The sequence below is a fragment of the Carassius carassius genome, chromosome 5 (genome assembly GCF_963082965.1).
Source record: "Carassius carassius chromosome 5, fCarCar2.1, whole genome shotgun sequence".
Lineage (NCBI taxonomy): Eukaryota > Metazoa > Chordata > Actinopteri > Cypriniformes > Cyprinidae > Carassius > Carassius carassius.
The window spans coordinates 2,339,007-2,359,203 of NC_081759.1; the positions used below are offsets into that span (position 1 = coordinate 2,339,007).

At 37.6% G+C, this 20,197-nt stretch overlaps 2 protein-coding genes across 3 annotated transcripts; one reads left to right on the forward strand and one right to left on the reverse strand.

Annotated features, from left to right (window-relative positions):
* Window positions 1-310: 310 nt before the first annotated feature.
* On the reverse strand, window positions 311-14,325 carry srrt (serrate RNA effector molecule homolog (Arabidopsis)). 2 transcript variants are annotated; one of them, XM_059549415.1, is made up of 20 exons: window positions 14,201-14,325; window positions 12,723-12,862; window positions 11,244-11,372; window positions 10,354-10,500; window positions 10,089-10,277; window positions 8,301-8,470; window positions 7,956-8,134; window positions 7,771-7,884; window positions 7,458-7,638; window positions 7,213-7,376; window positions 7,063-7,124; window positions 5,749-5,827; window positions 5,480-5,671; window positions 5,218-5,388; window positions 4,431-4,584; window positions 2,075-2,268; window positions 1,656-1,812; window positions 1,023-1,118; window positions 731-833; window positions 311-625 (listed from the first exon to the last, which is right to left on the reverse strand). In XM_059549415.1, exons 2-20 carry the CDS (start codon window positions 12,839-12,841, stop codon window positions 550-552), a joined length of 2,676 nt encoding a protein of 891 aa, XP_059405398.1. In that variant the 5' UTR covers window positions 12,842-12,862; window positions 14,201-14,325; the 3' UTR covers window positions 311-549. The 2 variants fall into 2 exon arrangements, with proteins under 2 accessions (XP_059405398.1, XP_059405397.1); XM_059549414.1 differs by lacking the exon at window positions 14,201-14,325 and adding an exon at window positions 13,567-13,686.
* LOC132140600 (peroxiredoxin-4-like) lies at window positions 13,734-17,619 on the forward strand. Its single transcript, XM_059549416.1, has 7 exons — window positions 13,734-14,341; window positions 14,955-15,072; window positions 15,289-15,405; window positions 15,507-15,629; window positions 16,355-16,485; window positions 17,382-17,416; window positions 17,496-17,619. The coding sequence occupies exons 1-7, from the start codon at window positions 14,134-14,136 to the stop codon at window positions 17,544-17,546; spliced, it is 783 nt and encodes a 260-aa protein (XP_059405399.1). The 5' UTR covers window positions 13,734-14,133; the 3' UTR covers window positions 17,547-17,619.
* Window positions 17,620-20,197: the final 2,578 nt, after the last annotated feature.

The following is a 20,197-nucleotide window of genomic DNA, read 5'->3' on the forward strand; positions in this document are numbered from 1 at the left end:
AAAGAAACCATTTACACACAACAACTTCACCCGCAGGAACTCATCCACCTGGTGAAGGACAATTTACCTTAAAGATATGGATCAAATAAAACCGGCTTTTTAAATTCATCCAAGTGCAGAAATACAAACCATCCATTTTTTTAACCCCTCTGCAATGCTAACAATTTACTTCCATTGCAAGTGTTTTACTATAAACATTATCTTTTGTTTGTTTTTAAATGATATAAATCACTGTAATGTATAACTAAAACAAAAAAAAGTTAATCAAATGTAATATTTAAAAACCAATTCTGCACACAAAAAGGATCCAAGTCAAAGTTTTATTGGAAGAAAAGGCCACAAGCACAAGCTCAATATCTAGAACACTGAGTATGCAAGAGGTCCAACATAAAGGACATGCTTCAGGTGGAGCGCTTCTGTAATACATATGAGCAAACCAGAGAGACAGTAAGGGGCAGCTTCTGGAATGAATGCAATACAAGAAAATGCTGAGACAACAGTAAAAAAAAAAAAAAAAAACATTAAAATGGAGAGAATAAAACTGGAGCTCTAAAAGAAGTCCACATCATCCGGAGCGTCTAAGTCACGGTATTCAATGATGTTGCGAGGATCCCCACGCATCATTCTGAAAAAGACAATTTTGTCCATTATCATCCTAAGAGCTTCTAACACAATATCCCATCTGTTCCCCAACTAAAATTAAAACAGAACTGAAATATGACTGACTCACCGGTTGTTTCTTGGTTTTCCAGGGTAACCGCCTTGTCCACGAAAGTTGTCATAGTTGCCCCTGCCGCCTCCACCATACTGGTTGGGTGGGTAAGGAGGACCACCTGTTAAAGTGTCAAAGAACACCTCAAAAATTTGTTTATCATTGCATAAATTAAATGCAATTTATTTTTCATTGTTTTATGGTTTCACCACTGTTGAAAAACTGAGATGCATTAAAAATGATTTTGAGATCACATTGTGAGATCATGTGAGCTGCAAACTCGGACTCCATTACTTTAACAAACACACACCTCCATAACCCATCACTGGAGGTCTGGGCTGGCCAAAACCCATGAGACCTTGAGGACCCTGAGGTGGGAACGGAAGACCTCCCGGTGAAAGCACTCCTAATGTGAGAAAGAAAAATTTGAAAATGTTTAATGAGACGATAATGGGATTTTTTTCCGTCAGATAAAAAAAAAAAAAAATCAAAACTGATATATGACCCTGGACCACAAAACAAGTCTGTCAATTTTTTAAAATTGAGATTTGTACATCATCTGAAAGCGGAATAAATCATCTTTCCATTGATGTATGGTTTGTTAGGAGGACAATATTTGGTTGAGATACAACTATTTGAAAATCTGGAATCTGAGGGAGCAAAAAAAAAAAATCTAAATTGAGAAAATCTCCTTTAAAAGTTGTCCTAATGAAATCTTATTAATGCATGTTACTAATCAAAATTTAAGTTGATACATTTACGGTAGGAAATTCATAAAATATCTTCATGGAGCATGATCTTTACTTAATATCCAAATGATTTTTGGCATAAAAGAAAAAACTATAATTTTGACTCCGAGTGTTTTATTGGCTACTGCTACAAATATACCCCAGAGACTTAAGACTGCTTTCGTGCTCCAGGGTCACACGTGTGTGTTTTATACCCTGTCCTGGGCCTGGTGGAGGAGGAGGTTTCATCTCTGGGATGGAGGGTCTTTTTGCATCCATCAGAAAGTTGTTGAAAAAGACGACCTCTTTCTTTACTTCCTCAATCTTGTCGCCATGTTTGTTTAGAATGTGCTTCCTCACAAACTCTGGGCCCTAGAGAGAGATTCATATTTGTATTAATTTTGTAAAAAATGTACAACCTCCCTTCAAGAAAAAACAGGTTTAAATTAAAAAGAAAATTCTCACTCAAAAATAGCTAGTAAATTTCACAAAATGTCAAGTAACAAAATTTTGAAGCAAAAAGACTGATATAGTTTATTATTGTAAACCGTACTCCAATAATCTTAGTTTTATTGACTCGACCTGCAGGGCCTAAGGATACCAGATGAACAAACCAGCATGTTATATCACACACCTTGAACTTTTTCCCACTCAGAGGACAAAGCCACTTGTCTTTGCCCAGTTCCTGTGTGTTGGCCAGCACAAACTTCTCCATTTCCTGTTCTGGATCTTTGCGGCCCATCTTTGCTGCCTCGTCTTCAGACAGGGATTCCTTCACACTGAACAAGTGTCCCAGCTTCTCTTCGAATGTCTTCTGCCAGTCAGCCACTACAAGAGGATCAGAAGTCAACAAGCTGAGCTCATTTCTCTGTGACATGGGATTATTTAATGGTGAAGTGGAATTCCATTGCAGTCCACTGGCCCTCGGTTGAGCCAGAAGATGACCTGTCAGATCGCTCAAACAGAAATATTCAGACAGACACAACATTTACACTCTCTAGGATGTCAACCACCTAATGGCTTTACATTTACATTCATGCATTTAGCAGACGCTTTTATCCAAAGCGACTTACATTGCATTCAGGCTAACAATTTTCTCCTAACATGTGTTCCCTGGGATTCAAACCCCCAACATTGCGCTTGCTAACGCAATGCTCTAGCACTTGAGCTACACGAGCATAAAGGGATTTTATCAATTAATGTTTCGCACAATGAGCTGCTTCCCCCAAAATCTCTCTTCTGCATGGTTTCTTGTACAAAATATCTCTTTTGCAAAATTTTATGTACAGTATTCATGTAGTTTTTGTATGGTCTTAGTTTGTGCATGTATAATCAACCATTTATAGTACATGTATAGTTGAATAGAATGAGTTGAACTAAGAATGAAGAAGTGATTTAAAATTTTGTGGATACCTTCATGTGTGGTGAACTTGGAATATAATTTTCTTTAACTAGAGCAGTGGTTCCCAAACTTTTCCATTCTACGACCCACCTAGACAAGTGTAATCTATTTCACGACCCACCAAAATATATATATATAAAAAAAAATAAGAAAACGATTGACATTACTTTAAGCCTAATCTTAAAAGTTTGATGACAGAAATTAAGTATTTAATAAAAATAAAAAATTTTCACTACTAATATTTCAGTTTTAATTTTTGTTTACAGACGTTAAAATATGTAGTGTCCATAAAAACGTGAAGCAGGCTCACTCTAGTGAACTGTAATCTGCGCTGCTGTGTTTTGTTGCAGAAAATACATTCATGATCTTCCGTTTGTGTCGGCGAGAACGGAGCACAATCCAACACTTATTTAGAAAAGCATGAGAAGCAAAGCAGAGCTATCTAACACAGTTTTGAGATTAAAATAATTGTGAAATTGGTAAAAAATTATAATAAACAGATGTGTCTCATTTTAAATAATAATAAAAAAAATATATTTATTTTTGTGATGGTTAAATAAATGTTCAGCAATATCTTCAAAAGACTTCTGAACTTTGGCAAATTTTTCTCTAAACAGAGATGATACATCAAGGAAATATTGCAAACTTTTGTACATTTTGTTACGTGGAAATGTTTAAATCTTGTAGTGTTACAATTAATCCTGCATTTGTGCCCTGCTTATGGAATTACATTTGTTTCAATAATAATGAACGAAACTTTATAAAACTGAACGTAACTTTTTCAGAAACTATCAAAAATATGCCATTACAAAAGAAGAAAAACACTATGAAAATGAAAAAAAATTAACTCAGTCGCACAAATTTAACAGGCTCTTCAAATATGCTTCATTCTTTGTTAATGTTTTTCAAAGATTCGTTTTCGCTAATCGTGGATTCTGAATTCATTGCTACAGATTTCGCTTACGTTTCGCAGTTTTTCGTTTGGTGTTTTGACACAAACATCTCATGGGGGTGGTGTTAACAGTGATCTACTCTGATTGGATAGTGAGCTTTTGATGGACAGGTGCTCTCTGACCGGTAAGTACAGACGCCACCCAGTGGCCTCTCTCGTCCTTCACTGTCGTCGCTCCTCTTTTGTATACTTCCTATCTCCTCCGGGGTTCTCGAGACCGGTGAGTGTTGCAGGTGTCGCTCATTTCCCAATCACTCCACGGCTCTCGGCCCCGCCCCACTCGTCACATTCGTGCAGCCCTAGACTGAACTGTGTGAGTGTGTGTGTGTGTTTTTATTGAAACGCAAATTTAGCTGCAGCCAAGTGACTTTGTGTGACCCACCTTGTTCCATTCTGTGACCCACAAGTGGGTCGCGACCCACAGTTTGAAAACCCCTGAACTAGAGGGTTAATAAAGAAATTTGAACCATGTTACAGGCACATTTTCAAGTTGACTAGTTATGACTTTTTTTTTTGCCATATCACCCAGCCCTACTTTCTTATACAACCAACCATCCACTAAACTGGGATACAAAAAAAATTATAAAAGTAAATTAAATCACACAGCCTGGTGTTCGCAGTAAAGGCGGTGCTCACCCTCTCTGTGAGTGATGCGGTTGGGGGGAATGGGTCCTCGCACGTGTATGATGCCGCAGCGGTTGGGCATCTCGTCCTCGCTCGGGTACTCGCAGGTGTTATAATAATCAATAGAGTGTACGATACGCAGATAGAACAGGAGATGATCCAACACCTGGGAGGAGACAGACATTACTCAACTGAATTAAACACCAAACTGAAATAAGACTGAAATTCTCATTTACACTTTCAGTTTCTGAATCAGTGTGTATCTTTTTTCTTTTTAAACCATGTTGCAATGTAATGACAGTTAGGCACAGTAATTCCCAATATGATGGGAATGAGAATGAGATTTCCTTTTTAAATTATAGTAATGAGGACTATATATATATAAAATAAATGTCAATGAAAAAAAAAAAAACATTAGCAAAAAAAGGCCTAACATTAACCAATATGATGAATCTGAGTGGAAAAAAAGAAATCAATAAATAAATCATGTCCCTTCCCAACACAATATAAGAATTACGATTTTTCAAATTATGTGTGTATCAGCCGGAAATCAGGATTGGGAATGTCTTCAGAATCATCTCTTTGCTGATTAATGGATAATAGGACTTCTTCACCTTACCAAACTATTATTTTTGTCGTCAAAACAAAAACGCTACAAAATGTATTATTCTGGAAGTGTGAGATCCCAGAATTAATCTGAAAGAAGAACTGTATTCCATTCCACAAATATGGGCGTAGTGGGTGTAGTGAATTACATCTCCTGATTTTGGGGTCAAGTAACAAAGACGATTTTTCCGACCTTGACAAGTTTTTCATCTCTCTCCACAGTTATCTCGGTGGGGTTCCCCTCTTTGGATCCCTCCTCAGAGTCGGCTCCTCCTGCACTTCCCAGAAGCTCTTCCTCCTCTGCGTTCACTTCCTCAATCAGGTAATCAGTGATGTTCTTCAAAATGGGGTTCTGAGCCGGGAGCTTCAGGAAATAAAAAGATCAATGATGGATCAAATCAGACAGTCAAAACCGTTTGAAATGGTATCAGTCTGAGACTGTGCAGTGAGAATACCTCTAAAGCGTGCGTCTCTTCTCTGGGTTTGTGGCTCCACAGCCTCTCCCGGTCATCCAGGGCATGGATCAGTTTAGCAGCCAGCTTGATGTCATTACGCAGAATCTGCTTGTGCTGTGTGATTCCGTTCACGTTCCGCACACGGCGTGCCAGATCTCGATTGACCCCAGGAGCCAGCTCACAGTCCCGCAGCTGCTCAGAGAGGAACAGGAGGAGACATTGAGCGAGACGTTTACTACACAACTCAAGCCAGAGACGCCAGAACTCACCCGGATGTTCTGCAGGTTCCAGCAGATCTCTTTGATGTTCACACCTCTGTCGAAGGTCACCCAACAACGCCTGAAAAACCTGAGTCACAAAGATGGAAGATTTAGCTTTTAAAAGAGTCCCCAATGTCTCTTTCAATATATTATTATTTATATATCGCTTTCAATATATTATATATTTAGTGAAACATTTTATATTGCCAGAAATACAGATAACATTAAGTAACCTGAGATTTTTTAATTTTATATAATTTTCATGTTTTACTGTATTATCTTTTTTTAAGACCTGCTCATAATACAGAAAACGGAATTTGACATCCCTCTGGTGCTCCTAATATGGCAGTCAAAAATGACAGCATTTTTATTGCAATGAAAATAAAAGTACTATATTTGGGTTCAATGTTTTTTTTTTATATACACACATTTTGCAGGGGACTTTAGAATATTTATGTAGCAATTTCCCCCGTTAATACATTGAGCTTTGACATGAAATGTAAACTTCCAACGTAAACTGTAGTTCTCAAGTGCTTTGGAGCACCAACTGAATTTAGGCATAGTACCCAACGTTTCCACTAGATGACATTTGCTTCCCATTCATTTCCAGTGTCAGCCACATTAAAAAAGTTAACAGCTTAAGTCATTTGTGGATTAATGCGTATTAGAGATGTGAACCGTTTAAAACGATTCAGTTCGATTTGGTGAACTGAATGATTCGTTCGCGAACCGGATATCCAGACTGCTTTGTTTTGAACTCTCTCACAACAGACACGGAAGAGAAGACAATGCTGAATAAAGTCGTAGTTTTTGCTATTTTTGGACCAAAATGTATTTTCGATGCTTCAAAAAATTCTAACTGACCCTCTGATGTCACATGGACTACTTTGATGATGTTTTTCTTCCCTTTCTGGACATGGACAATATACCGTACACACAGCTTCAATGGAGGGACTGAGAGCTCTCGGACTAAATCTAAAATATCTTAAATAGTGTTCCAAAGATAAACAGAGGTCTTACGGGTTTGAAACAACATGAGGGTAAGTTATTAATTACAGAATTTTGCTATCTGGGTGAACTAACCCTTTAACCCATGAATTTTGTTCACATAGCAAGTTCCAAAACCTTTACCAAGTTTAGTACCATTCCAATGAAGTAAAAAAACAACAACACATTTTTCAGTCAAAAATGATAAGAGCCCTCTGAATACATATTTTAAATCAGCGTAACAGAAAAGGCAACCCCAAATATTCTCAATAAGAGTTTCAGCTATATCATCTGCTCTAAAGTGTTGAAACTGAAGAGAATCTAACTTCATCTCACCTGCGCTCTGGCTGCGGCTCTGACAAACAAACACGCATAAATCCCGGATAACGTCGACACAGCTGCCAAAAAAATAAAAACTGCAGCATTTAGACAACACTTTATGGACACTAACAGCAAAAATCTGCATTGCTTTGCGTGCACACTTACAGCGACGATCTCCGCTTTAGAAATGGTCGGAGCGATGCTCCTCATGAACAGAGAGCAAGTCCTGTGAAGAGGTCGAGGTCGTGGAGGCTGATCGTCCTTTGGTTTCTTCTCCTTTTCCTTCTCTCTTTCCTTCTGCTCCTCCGTTCGCTCCTTCACATCAGTGGCTTTAAAAGACCAGAAACACAGTTGTCACAACCATAACACTTTGACACGGATGATCCATTATCAGAGGCCTTGACACGGACCTTCCCCCTCCTCTTCTTCCTCTTCCTCCTTCTCCTCTCCCTCGTCTGGTTCTCGTTCTCTTTCTGAGGGTTTCTCTGAGCAGTGAGAGTTTGAGTCCGACTCAGAATCAGATTCACTTTCAGATGCGCTGGCTTCATCTTCACTGTCTCCACTGTGCTTCCTCTTCCTCTTCTTGCTTAGCTAAAGAGAGAAAGAGAATGTCAAAGCACCAGAATGCAATTAATGCAAGTAGATGTACTAACATTTATTAAAGTTACAAAACAGTTTGACCCAACAGACTGTACCCAAGGCGTCAGGACTTGGCTAACTCACCTTCTTGGGTTCTGGGATTGGTTCAGCAGGTGCTTCCTTCTCAGTCTTCTCCTCTCCTTCACTTCCTCCTGCAGAAGCAGCTGCATCCTTCTCAGTGCCCTCATCCCCCTCACCCTATAGGTACAGTGTTAATCATCACTGTGACAAAGATACAAAGATTGCTCCATTATGCAACATTGACTTACCATCTTGTCTTTTTCAGTCGAGGGTTTGCGCTCAACATCTGCGGGCCTGGGCTCGTCCCGTTTAAGAGCTTCAGAACCAGGTCCACCGGATGACAGTCTCTCTCGCTCCTCCTCTTCCTCAGTGGGCTGTTCCAGGATCCGCAGGTCATTTTCCATTCCTCCTTCCATCTTTATTACGGCTAACAGAGACAAACGAAACATGTTTTGAGAAAAGGGCATGTGTAACTGACCGCCATAGTTCTTCATCAGCAATGGACTCAGTTTGGAATGACCTGAGGTGGAGCAAATGACAATTGACATTCTTTACACATTTAAAACTAGCAAATGAAAAGCATTTCTCTTTACCTGCATCTAAAATCTTGGTGATTTGTGGAGCATGCTCTATGTCCAAAGAGACCGGTTCAAACCAGTTATTGTCCATCAGGTACATGTATACGTTCAGCCGGTTCTGTAGAGCACTGTGGGCTTCTGCTTTACGCCTCCCAGCCTCATCCGGGTGGTACTTCGAACGAAACCTGACAGGTAGACCGAAAGGAGAAAGAGGGACAAATGGGGTGTTTGGGGAAGAAAAAAAAAAAAAAAACATGTTAGCAACTATTTTTGAAGTCAACTTCACAAACTAGTCACCAAGAGACCTGCTAGTTATATCCTGCCTTATACATATCTAAATGTGCTTTGATGAATCTAATGTAAACCAGCAATTCCATTATCCCACATAATAACTGACCCACTTTATGTGTCATATGACTTTGTGGCTCTATTCTAAAACTAGTGAGCTGCCTAGACAGGCAACATAAACATGCTCCCAAAGTGAAGGACGTTCCATAAGGATAGAAACATCACTTTGTTGCCTTCTAAGATGCCTTTTTGTAGTTAGGTTCTAAGACAGCATTTGCATGTATCCTTCCAAGATGATACCTGATGGACCAGTTACAAATATTCAGGGTTATTAGAAGCAGAACAGAAATGACAAATGCATATATGCATATATATATATATGTGTGTGTGTGTGTGTGTGCGCACAAAATAGATTAACATAATTTTTAATGTCAAACTCCAATGAAATAAACTGAGTGAAGGGAGTACAAAACTGCTGCATATGATTTCCAGATCATTCACTTCTAAAGTTTCATTCCAGTTAAGATGCTGTCTTAGAAGGCAGCTGCATGTTTAGGCAGTATCTAGCAAGGCAGCACACTAGGTTTTGAAGAGCTTATGACACCAATTTGTTGGCTACATTTTTAAGTGCACTTCTGTCAGTCTTACTAAACATGCTATAAACAAATCTTGTATTTAAGTGTGTGTAATACAGTAAGGTAGACTCACCACCAAAGACGTAGAAACAAAAAATAAGTTAGAAATTGATGCATTATCAAGAAATGAGAGTCAAAACAGTTGGGTGAAACATTTTCCATTGTGTGCACTAAATTTACCTGATGTACTCCCCGCATTACAACACATTTACACTGAGAGCGTCTTCTCAGAGGAGTGTGTACATACACACCATTTCTGCGTTTTTTGGGGGGGTGGGGATTTGATTGATCCAAATATCAAAAATGAAAAAGAAAAAGGGGAAGAAAGGCATCACACACTATAGAAAATAAAATAAAAAACTTTTTCCGTGAACGCGGCGGTAGGTTTGGATTGTGAGTGTTCGGCTGTCTAGCTAAAAGCCCTGGTACTTGGATTCTAAAGGCAGCTGCATTGTGCGCAGTGCAAACCCTGACTAACTAACAGCGACTCCTGCGGCGCGTCCAAGAGCTTTTCTCATCTTCCAATACCTTGTGGTGATGGAGGGAAGAAGGATTTGTGTTAATTTGTACACCAATAAACAATATGCAAAAACCTGAAATGAAAGAATGTTTAAAACACAAAACAAGTCAATGATGAGACCAATTCAGTCGCTGTGGAGACAACAGTAGACATTATTTAGAAATAATGCTATCAGGAGAAAATAAAGCACTCGAGATTTAAAGGAATAGTTCATGCAAAAAAGAAAATTTTCCAATTTTGGATGAACTACAACTTTAAAAGGTGCCTTCACGTGACTTCACCCTCAAAACTGACTGCAGGACTTGCTGTTCCTTCATCACTAGCTTAATGCACAAAACAAAACAGTAACTGTTCTCGTACCACTCTTCGTCTTTATGGGCCAGGAAAAAGTCCTGCATCTGCTGCCGCCTGAAATCGATCTTGTACTCGTTGTAGCGTTTGACCGACTCCGTCTCATCCACAGAGTCGTCCAGGGACAGCAGGAACTCCTTAAAGGTCTTCATCACAGGAAGGGGAGGACCCAGATCCATATCATGGATGTTTCCCAGCCTGGAAGATGACCAGAGAGGTGGTGTTAACAGGTTAAATGGTGAACTGTAGAGCTGCTTGTGTTCTTCCAGCTCACCTGGCCTGGATGGGGATCCCATGATGGGGCTGCATCAGGTGCATGTCCGGGTGACCCCACGGCTGAGGAGGGGCGTAGCTGGGTCCTCCACCGCCTCCATAACCCAGGTCATAGCCACCATGGTAAGGGTCACCTCCATGGTCATCCCTGAGAAGAGTGCAGAAGAGGTTTATATAGGCATTTGATCTCTTTTGCTTCATTTCAAAACCTAGTGAGCTGCCTACATAAGTATTTAAAGGCATTGCAGATGCACTATTTGATAATGTTTTGTATTTTTATGCTTAAAGTAAATCATTTTATTTCCCCCAAATTTTTTTTAGTTTTTGATTTCTCCCTTTTTGTAAATTTTTTTTTTGGAATCCATTTTAATGGTCAAGTTAAATTTGACCAAAAAAATAAATAAAAGCTAATTAATAAAACATGTCTAAACAATTTATTAAATTCAGCAAGACTATTTAGGGCCCTATGAAATCCCTTTTTCCCCCCGAAATTCGGATTCATTTTTCATGTTTTTAATTTTTTGGGAATCTGTTTTCATGGTTTAAAACAGCAATGATAATGAAAAACAAAGTGTCTGATTGAATTCCCAAAACATTCATAATTTATTAAAATATTTACAACAATAGTATGGCCCTTTTATTTTTTTCAGAAATTCTATCATCTGCTTTAAATTTTACCTTTACCAAAAAAAAAAAGAAATAATTTTTTTTAATTAATTGGAAGGCATAACATTAACCTTTTAAAATATAATCAAATACATGCAGCAATTAATTAATTTTATTTTGGTCACTTGTGAGGTCACATTTGAATTAGGATACTGCCCATGTAGGCTGCTAGGTTTCAAACAGAAGTTTAAAAGTGATCTCTTCTACTAAAACAGTTGTTGTTACCAGTCTCTCCTCATGCGCTTCTGCTGAGGGCTCATGTCATGACGTGGAGGTGAAAATCTCTCTCGTCTGCCCCTCTCGTAGTCTCGATACTCCCCTCGGCTGCGCCGCTCACGCCCTCTGTCCCATTCTCTAGCCGAGGGCCGCCAGTAAACGACAACCACAAGAAATAGATATAAAAATATGCAAACATACAAGTCTCTTGTGCTGAGATACAACCATCATAAACTGAGGATAATACTCAGAAATATGGACAAAGTATCATTCATAAAAATTGCTGGAATTTATTCTCTAAATGTCTTTCCATCATAGTTTATGCATGTCTACTTAGATTTCAATCTTTGTGTGCCATTCATTAACACAACAATGGTGTTTTGAGGGCCTGAAATTCACTAAAATAAAAATGTGTGCCACATGCGTATTACGTCTTTAAAATGTTTGCGTCGTGTTTCTTTACTACGTGACATCGCCAACTACTGGCCAGACATTTTTTTTACATGCGCACACTGCTCAAATAGTGAAAGTGAAAAACGAAAGTGACAGATATTATTGAGTTTCTCACTGTTTGCAGTGCACATAAAAAAAAGAAAAAGAAAGTGTAGTTAACAGCAGAATTAATATTTACCCGTTTATGGATAAATATACATAAACCGCTGTGCTGCTCATATTTATCACGCAAAAATAAAAATAAAAAGTCCCCCGCCGTGCCCCAAACCGGGTTGCCTGTGGATGAGTATCCAAAACGAGGTTGTCCTGCTCCACTTCACAGTTGCCGAAAGGAGAGTTTTATCAATGACAGGACACACATTTATACAACACTTTATTCAAAAGGAAGAGTGGCTCGTTATTACGTTATTTCTGCATCATTGCACATGCGCAGTTCTTTCAGTTTCGTGGTTCAAGCCGATCCAGTGTTTACATGCACACTCAATTGTATTAGAAAAGGAATAAACCACCCCCTTCAATCCGATCGAAATTTCATTCGGATTGAGCTCAATCGGATCGATTAAGGGGTTTATATGAACATTTTTCAATCCGATTGAGCAGTCAAAATCCGATTACAAACGGATTATTTGTGTGCATGTAAACGTAGCCATTGTCAACTGAACACAAAACATACTTTTTTTTGCACATCTTGGCGTTTCCATCCAGTGTTTTTTTAAGTCACATCCCTAAAATGTGCATAAAAATAGGTCGATGCAAACAAAGCTAGTAATGTAAACCTCTCAACTTTTTATTTTGGATATGTCGTTCATGTAATTCAAAATCAAATGATGTTTTCAGCAATATTAGGCATGCAATTAAGAGTGAATGTGTGTATATTTCAAAATACGTAAATACTTAATGTACGGTAAGAAAAACATGCTTGAGGCCCTTTTTTTTGGACACCCCAATGTGAACAGTAAACCTCTGCTCCATTACTCAGAATGATCATCCCACTATCTGCAGGCTTACTCCTTCGATTATTTCCCTCTTCCTCACCGGTCATTCCAGTCTTCTCTGCGGCGGTCCTCTCTCTCCCGGGATCGGTCATAGTCGCTCCTCTCCCTGCGGAACTTGTCTCTTCTTCTGCGGTCGTACTCATCATCGCTGTCGGCCATGGCGTTAGATTAGGATTGAAGCTCTGCTGTGAAACACAAGACAGTGCAAAAAAATTAGTTCATTTTCAGAATTTTGTTTTGAAAATGTTTTATTCGTTTTTTTACCTATGACACGCCATTCCATATTTGATTCATTTATTACTTTTTCTTGCAAAGTTTAGTATTCATGAATGCAAGTACGGCAATTATAAACCATTGTTTCTTATTTTGAAATCAGAAGTTAAGCAATACCTAAAATCTATTTACAATACAATAAATAAATGCGTTCATTATTAACTACCGTACACCACAAACCACATTCCAATCACAAATTTCGCCGGTAACAATGACCAGTGAGAGAGTATTGTTCAAGAAATGTAATTATACATTTATTAATACAAATGCCTAAACTAAATTAGAGTACGTTGATACGCAGTGCATCGAAGACAATAGAAGAGGCCATCGAGATGCTATGCTTATCTCCTGATAAACCAACAAAATAACCAGCAAAAACGATCAAGAATCATAAATATCCAAAGGACGTGTAATTATATTAATATCCGTAAACCAATGAAGAACAAAAGGCACGTGTTCATACGGGCTCCGTCGAGTCAAGCGAGGAAAAGACGCTCACCGCAACAAAGAGCCGCGCGCTCAGACAATCTGGGGTTGTTATGACGTATAACTTTCAGTAATGTTAAAAAGTGGTGGTAAGATATAATATAATAACCTTTTATAGCTAATACTAACCAATTAAGAGGTTTAAAAAGCTTTAATCCGGTGAACTCCCGCCAGCGCGCGACCGTCCTGCCCAACAGCAGCGGAAGTGACGATCATATACAGAACTACTGCGCCACTGTGTGACCGGATGACCGAAAAATCGAGCACTGGCCGACAATTTATTTTCTTTTTAAATAGGAAATTCATCAGCGTGATTTTGGCCAGGAAAGTCTTTTTGAAGGGAGCTGTTGCCATGGTGAATCGTAATTTCGGAACTCCATTGATCATGGCTTTTTCACAGTCTGGTGCACGCGCTAAACTCAGTCAACCTGCTCAGAGTGGATTGAACTAACTTTGTTCAGCTGTTCTGAAACCGAAAACTCAAGAGTTTCCAATCTCAGGGAAAGTCAACTCAGAGTTTTAGTTAGTTTGTTGAACCTCCTTTCTGGAAAACACCCGCAGATCTCTACATCATACGCATCGCCGTCAGACCCGCTCAATAGATTGTAGCTTCAGTCGATCCGGTCATCATACAGATCGATGACGTCTGCGAGCGGATCAGACGAGAGACGTGCTTCCTGCGAGACTCAGCAATGGATGTCAGTCGCTGCATTAAAACGCCCAGAGAATGGCTAGGAGTGCTTTGCACACTTTTTTTACTCACCGAGTCGGTTTTGTGTGACGGTGCAGACTGGAAGAAGGAGCAGGAGTGTTATAATTACGCCGGAGGACACGTTTATCCCGGAGAGGCTTTCCGCGTCCCCGTCTCTGATCATTCCCTTCACCTGAGCAAAGCAAAAAGTGCGTTCGTACATTTATGCATATGTATATGCAAATCAGATGCATGCTCAACGCATTAATAACAATGCAAATTTGGTCTTAAATATATATTTTTAAATATGCATGCATTGTAAAGAAATGTGATTTGTGATTATGTGTCTAACAGCTGTCATCACGTAACGTTACTACTGTTAGCTTAATAGCATAATCTCTTATTTGAAAAATAAAAATGTTTAGACTGATTTGAATTGAACGCATGTGTAAAAGCTCTAAAAATTATTTTTGAGAGAATGCATATTGCATAAGTTGTTCCACAGGGATTGTTAATCAGCACGACAGTTCATCTGATGCATTATCAGAATAAATAATTCCAATTAGTGTTTGAGATATTAATATGTGCTGTTTTTGTGTGCAAATCAGGTCATTTGAACAGTTATTGGTTGATGTTTTGTATAAAAGTGCACTGCATTTAAGGACACGTCATGTTTTAAGACTTGGATCAGCATGCTATTGAATCTCTTAAAGAGACAGTAGATCACATGCATGCAAACGCACTTAAAATATCTGCACTAATAATGGATGTTGAGATATGATTCTTTCGGATAATAGATGTGTTAAGTTTCTTTCTTTTCAGTTTCAAAACCAGCTCCACACTGGGAAGGAACAGCTGTGATCAACGGCGAGTTTAAGGAGCTGAAACTGTCCGATTACAAAGGAAAATACCTGGTTTTCTTCTTCTACCCTCTGGACTTGTGAGCATGCTTTGACTACATTAACTTCAGTTACTCTTAAAAATGAAATGACTGAATGCACCAAACACACTTATTAGAAGTTTAGAATCATTACGTTTTTAAATGAAGTCTCTTATGCTGGTTATAGGTTGCACTTATCTGGTCAACGATACAATAAATGCAGGAAATATTAGATTTTAAAATAGCCGTTTTCTGAACGCTTGTGTTGATCCACAGCACGTTTGTGTGTCCCACTGAGATCATCGCCTTCAGTGATCGTGTGCATGAGTTTCAGGCCATCAACGCAGAGGTGGTCGCCTGCTCGGTGGACTCTCAGTTTACACACCTGGCCTGGTGAGGACACACTGCTACTTCCGGACTTTGAGATGATTCATTGTGATATCTTCGAGAAGTGAGGACTGTGAATGGACTCACCGCTGGTTTCTTTTCATTAGGATCAACACGCCCAGGAAACAAGGAGGTCTCGGACCAATGAAGATCCCTCTTCTTTCTGACCTCACTCATCAGATATCCAAAGACTATGGTGTATTTCTTGAGGATCAGGGACACACGCTCCGGTAATGAAACCAGGCCTTTTAATTTTTTGACCCTATTGGATTTTAACTCTTTCCCCGCAAGGCATTTTTGAAAAAAGTTGCCAGCCACCTCCAGCCATTTTGATGGCCTACAGTATATTTTGCTGTTTGAATATGCAATACACCAAAATAAAAACTACCTTTGAAAAAAAACAAACAAACAAAAAAACTGATTTATTCTAGCTTAAAGCATTCTTTTTATTTGAAAATCACATTTTTATAAAAAAACACATCTTTATAGTGTTCCGTACGTTTATCAAAGTATAATCCAGTAAACGGCTATATACCAATAACTAAATCATCATTTTACTCTATAATATTTAGCAGTTTTCAATTATATGCTGTCTATTGCTGTTGATCGCATTATTTTTCATATGCATCTGTTCACATGAGAGATCGCTCGTTTCTCTGTCCTGTTTTTGTTCGGGAGGTTTTGTACTCGTTCAGAAGATGTGTAATAGCGCCCCCGAGTGTATAACAGTGAAAACACGTCTTCTAAATGATGAGATAACTCGTCAATGGCGAGGAAAGAGTTAATACCGTAAATGGATTTTACAGATGCATGTCTCAGGAGTAATCAAAAACAAGATGAACGGCATTCAGTCAAAAATCAAAATCCTGTTTTTAAAGCTTATGTTTTAATATGACATGAATGACTTGCCTGCTGAGTTCTGTGGTGATGGGTTCATCCTCTGCTGTCTTTTTAGAGGGCTCTTCATCATCGATGATAAAGGTGTCCTCCGACAGATCACCATGAACGACCTGCCGGTGGGACGCTCTGTGGACGAGACCCTCAGGCTGGTGCAGGCCTTCCAGTACACCGATAAACACGGAGAAGGTACGGTACAGTTATTAATCCTGTGGCATCTTACAGTGATGACACGCTTTTGATATAATTTGAATAATACATTGAAGCATTGTTTACTAGGGACCCCAATTTTAACACTACATTTATACAAATTATATGTTTACTCTAATACTTAAAATATTTGGATGCAAATACAGAGTTTGATATTAATCGTGTTAACTAAAGACAGTGGGCTTTCGTATCACTTCACATTCAGAGCAGAGCTGCTACTGTTAACTAGAGCTATTAAAAATAGATTGTGGTAGCTGCAGCACTGTAAAAATCACTGAATTTAATGGTAAAACTGCAAATATAAAAATAAAAGCCAATTCAAAATATTAATAAATACTAGTCTATAAGTAATCCTAAAATAACACTGCTTCAGGAGCATGATCAGATTAAGTGAATTATCTTAGAAATTAATAAATGTCATCTGGATCATTTGTTTCTGTATCACATCATATAGTAGCCTGTCCAAAATTTGAAATGTAGCAATAAAATGGGCAACAAATGGAGAGATTTGATTGAGAATGAATGGAAGCAAATGATGACCAGATGATGTTCAACTAACAAGAGAAATCTATCTTTTTATTATTATTTAAAATATCTAGAGCAGAAAAAATTATATGTTTTTGATATCTCTTTTTTTTTTTTTTTTTTTTATATATGTATAACTGTTTAAATAAAGGAAAAAAGATGTTATTCTTGAAATGTGGATTGAAGTGTTTGGACATATCAGTCAGTCTCTAAATGTATTATGCATTATCCACCAGAACATTGTAATATATAAATATCTGATGTCACGCATACCTTACGAGTGTGTCTGGTATAAATGTAAGGGTTTGGTTTGGGTGTTGTTAACTCTGTCTCTGTCTCTCTGATGTCAGTGTGTCCTGCTGGATGGAAGCCTGGCAGTGATACGGTAAGATTTCTGTGTGTGTGTGTGTGTGTGTGTTCTGTGTATGATCACAGGTTACAGTATTTCTCTTCTTCCCGCACAGATTATCCCGGACCCTTCAGGAAAACTCAAGTACTTTGATAAACTCAACTGAGCGTAATGTTTCACTACACGTTTGTTCTGAGGACTGTTTTTGAAATGCAGAATAAAAGGAGAGTTTTGATAAACACGCAGTCCTGTTTCGTCCTTGCAATGTGTGTCTTATTGTTTGTTTGTCTGTAAAAGAAAAGGCAATCGAAATTAATTAAAATGTTAACCTAAAAGCAGTAGAAATTCTTATTGAGATTGTCTGGAAAGCTGCACTGCAAAAATGACTTTCCTTCTCATTACTTTTGACTTGTTTTCCAGTACAAATATCTGATTATTTTAAAGTCAAGATATGTTAGTAAATCTTGGATAAAAAAAAAAAAAAAAAAAAAATATATATATATATATATATATAAAATGCTAATAGGTTAATAAAAAAATATTTAGTTTTCCCTTTAAATTTTTCTTCTTGTTATAAGCATGAACTAGCTTCATTGTGATAATGTTGTTTAGTTTTCTTTTCATGTTATTTCTATTTAAGAATGAGACAAAATGATCAAGTAACAAAATTGGAAACATTTTGAAAATTGAAAAAAGAGAAACTCAAGACAATTAGTTTAATAAATAATCATTTTGAAATAAAGCTAATACAAATAGAAATATTAAAGAATTACAAAACAACAAAATTACAAACATTTAAAAATTTAAATAAAAAATTTCACTGATGCGTAAAAACTAGAAAAACAGTCAGAAACTGGTCCAAAATAGCTTGCTCTATTCTTTTCTATCTTTTCTTTCTTTTATTTATTATATAATAAAAACCTTGTTACATGTTCTGCAGAAAGCTAACTGAGACTTGTTATAGCACGTGGAAATCTGTCCCAACTATCATTAGCAATGGAAGTGCATTGGTTAAAGTTGTGAGAATCCTGAATCTACAAGCATGCATTGATGAAGCGATTAATCTGACACTAGCTGGTGATGTAGAATCAGCTACATTTATAGCACAACCCAAAAAAAACAAAAACATGTTTTTCCGAAATGAGATGCATGAAAAATCAACAGTTTCGTGCTTTGCAGCTGCTGTCATTGCACTACACTGAAACTGAGACTAAATTACAAGTGTGAAATGACAGGAAACACAGGACTGTTTTTAAGGAAAGGCCTGTATTACCGCAAACATGCACAGCTGCGATAACAGTGTCACGCTGCTAAAGACTAGATAAGGCTGTTTCTTGACCCAGTTCCAGACAGATGTTAAGGCCAAAGTGCAAACTTATGAACTGCTAGACAATAAAGCTATGCATGTGGGACAATGCAACTATTGATTCTTTAACTATTGCAATTTGAGTGTTATTAAATCTTAAGTTGAACTGAAATAGTGCTTCAAAATTATGTTTTTATAAATGTACTCCAAGATATAACTATGTAATATCAGGGTTTCCACAGTCATAACATCTGTTAATGACAAGAAAATGTGTGATTTTAGCCTATAGAGAAATAATTGAAATTAATAAAATCGTAATGTCTTGGATGTGTCTGTAATGAATATACATTGTTCTATTTTTTTTTTTTTTTTGAGTAGGAATTGTATTTTTCTGCATAAAATCTTTTAGGTCGCATATTTAAAATGTTAAAATCCTCCCTCCAGTAATCAAATACTTCATGGAAATTAATCAATCATGAGAAACAGGAACCTTGTAATACTTCAGATCTTTAGAAAAAAAGACTAAATCCAATTTCTTAAAGTGGTTAAATGGTATCTCAGATCCTTTTGCATTCTAGGTCAAAGCCAGTTGAGAATAGATGTGACAAAACTGATAAGTTTGCCATTTTTTGTCTTTTGTTTTTGCAGCACTGCTGAAAATGAATATAGATTATTTTGTTCCCTATCATTAATCTCAAAATAGCCAGAACAAAGGGCCCCATGTCTTTAGTATTGTGGAAACGTTTGATCCCCAGAGAGCAGATTTTACTGTAATAATAGTCTGTGTTTTTGTATATGCAGCAAAGGTCAGTCACATGTTCGGGTCAAAGGTGTGGTGCAAAAATTCTGGAAAGTTATCCAGGAATATGCTGTCAGTGTCATGTGTCAAGAAAAATTGACAAATCAGCACTTAAAATCACTCAGGGCAGGATATTCTGTTGTAACATTAGCTATATTAATAAATTAATATGTCATCCAGTTGCTTGTGCAAACAGTTTTCCATCATCCACACCCATTGAGTTGTTATTTTTAAGATATTTTTTCATGAAGCATATAAGATAAATACATTTCCAGATGAGCAGCAAGGACTATGATAGCATGGCAGATGATGAGATAATATATGGATGCTGTGCTTTATAAGTGGAGTTTTTATCAAACCAACTGTAAGTGGAGTTGTGTTGATGATACACAAGAGCACGTCATGGCAAAACACAACACAGACAAACTCGTGGGAAAACAGTCCACATGACTTCCTCATGAATTTTTGCCCTGATTCATGGATGTTTATGTATGAAATCACAGGCAGGTTTCCCTCAATCATCAGAGATGTATTCATATTCAAGATGCATGATGACGTTTAAACCTTTGTTGCAGTATTTTTGGTAAAGTGACATATCGACTTTCTAGGTTTAGATTTTTATTACTATTATTTATACTGTTGATTTATATTATTATTATTTATTTTTTATTATTTGATTTCTTAATTATATATTTATATTAGAATAAATTCA

What these genes read in the sequence shown, in the direction of transcription:
- srrt (XM_059549415.1), bottom strand. Translation starts at nt 12,841, where the DNA reads ATGGCCGACAGCGATGATGAGTACGACCGCAGAAGAAGAGACAAGTTC. An exon ending in GAGCCGCAGCCAGAGCGCAG is followed by an intron (nt 5,828 to 7,062) that starts GTGAGATGAAGT and finishes TTTGTGACTCAG; the next exon opens with GTTTTTCAGGCGTTGTTGGG. An exon ending in CCGCATCACTCACAGAGAGG is followed by an intron (nt 2,269 to 4,430) that starts GTGAGCACCGCC and finishes ATCCTCTTGTAG; the next exon opens with TGGCTGACTGGCAGAAGACA.
- LOC132140600 (XM_059549416.1), top strand. Translation starts at nt 14,134, where the DNA reads ATGGATGTCAGTCGCTGCATTAAAACGCCCAGAGAATGGCTAGGAGTG. An exon ending in TCACCTGAGCAAAGCAAAAA is followed by an intron (nt 14,342 to 14,954) that starts GTGCGTTCGTAC and finishes CTTTCTTTTCAG; the next exon opens with TTTCAAAACCAGCTCCACAC. An exon ending in GATCAGGGACACACGCTCCG is followed by an intron (nt 15,630 to 16,354) that starts GTAATGAAACCA and finishes CTGTCTTTTTAG; the next exon opens with AGGGCTCTTCATCATCGATG.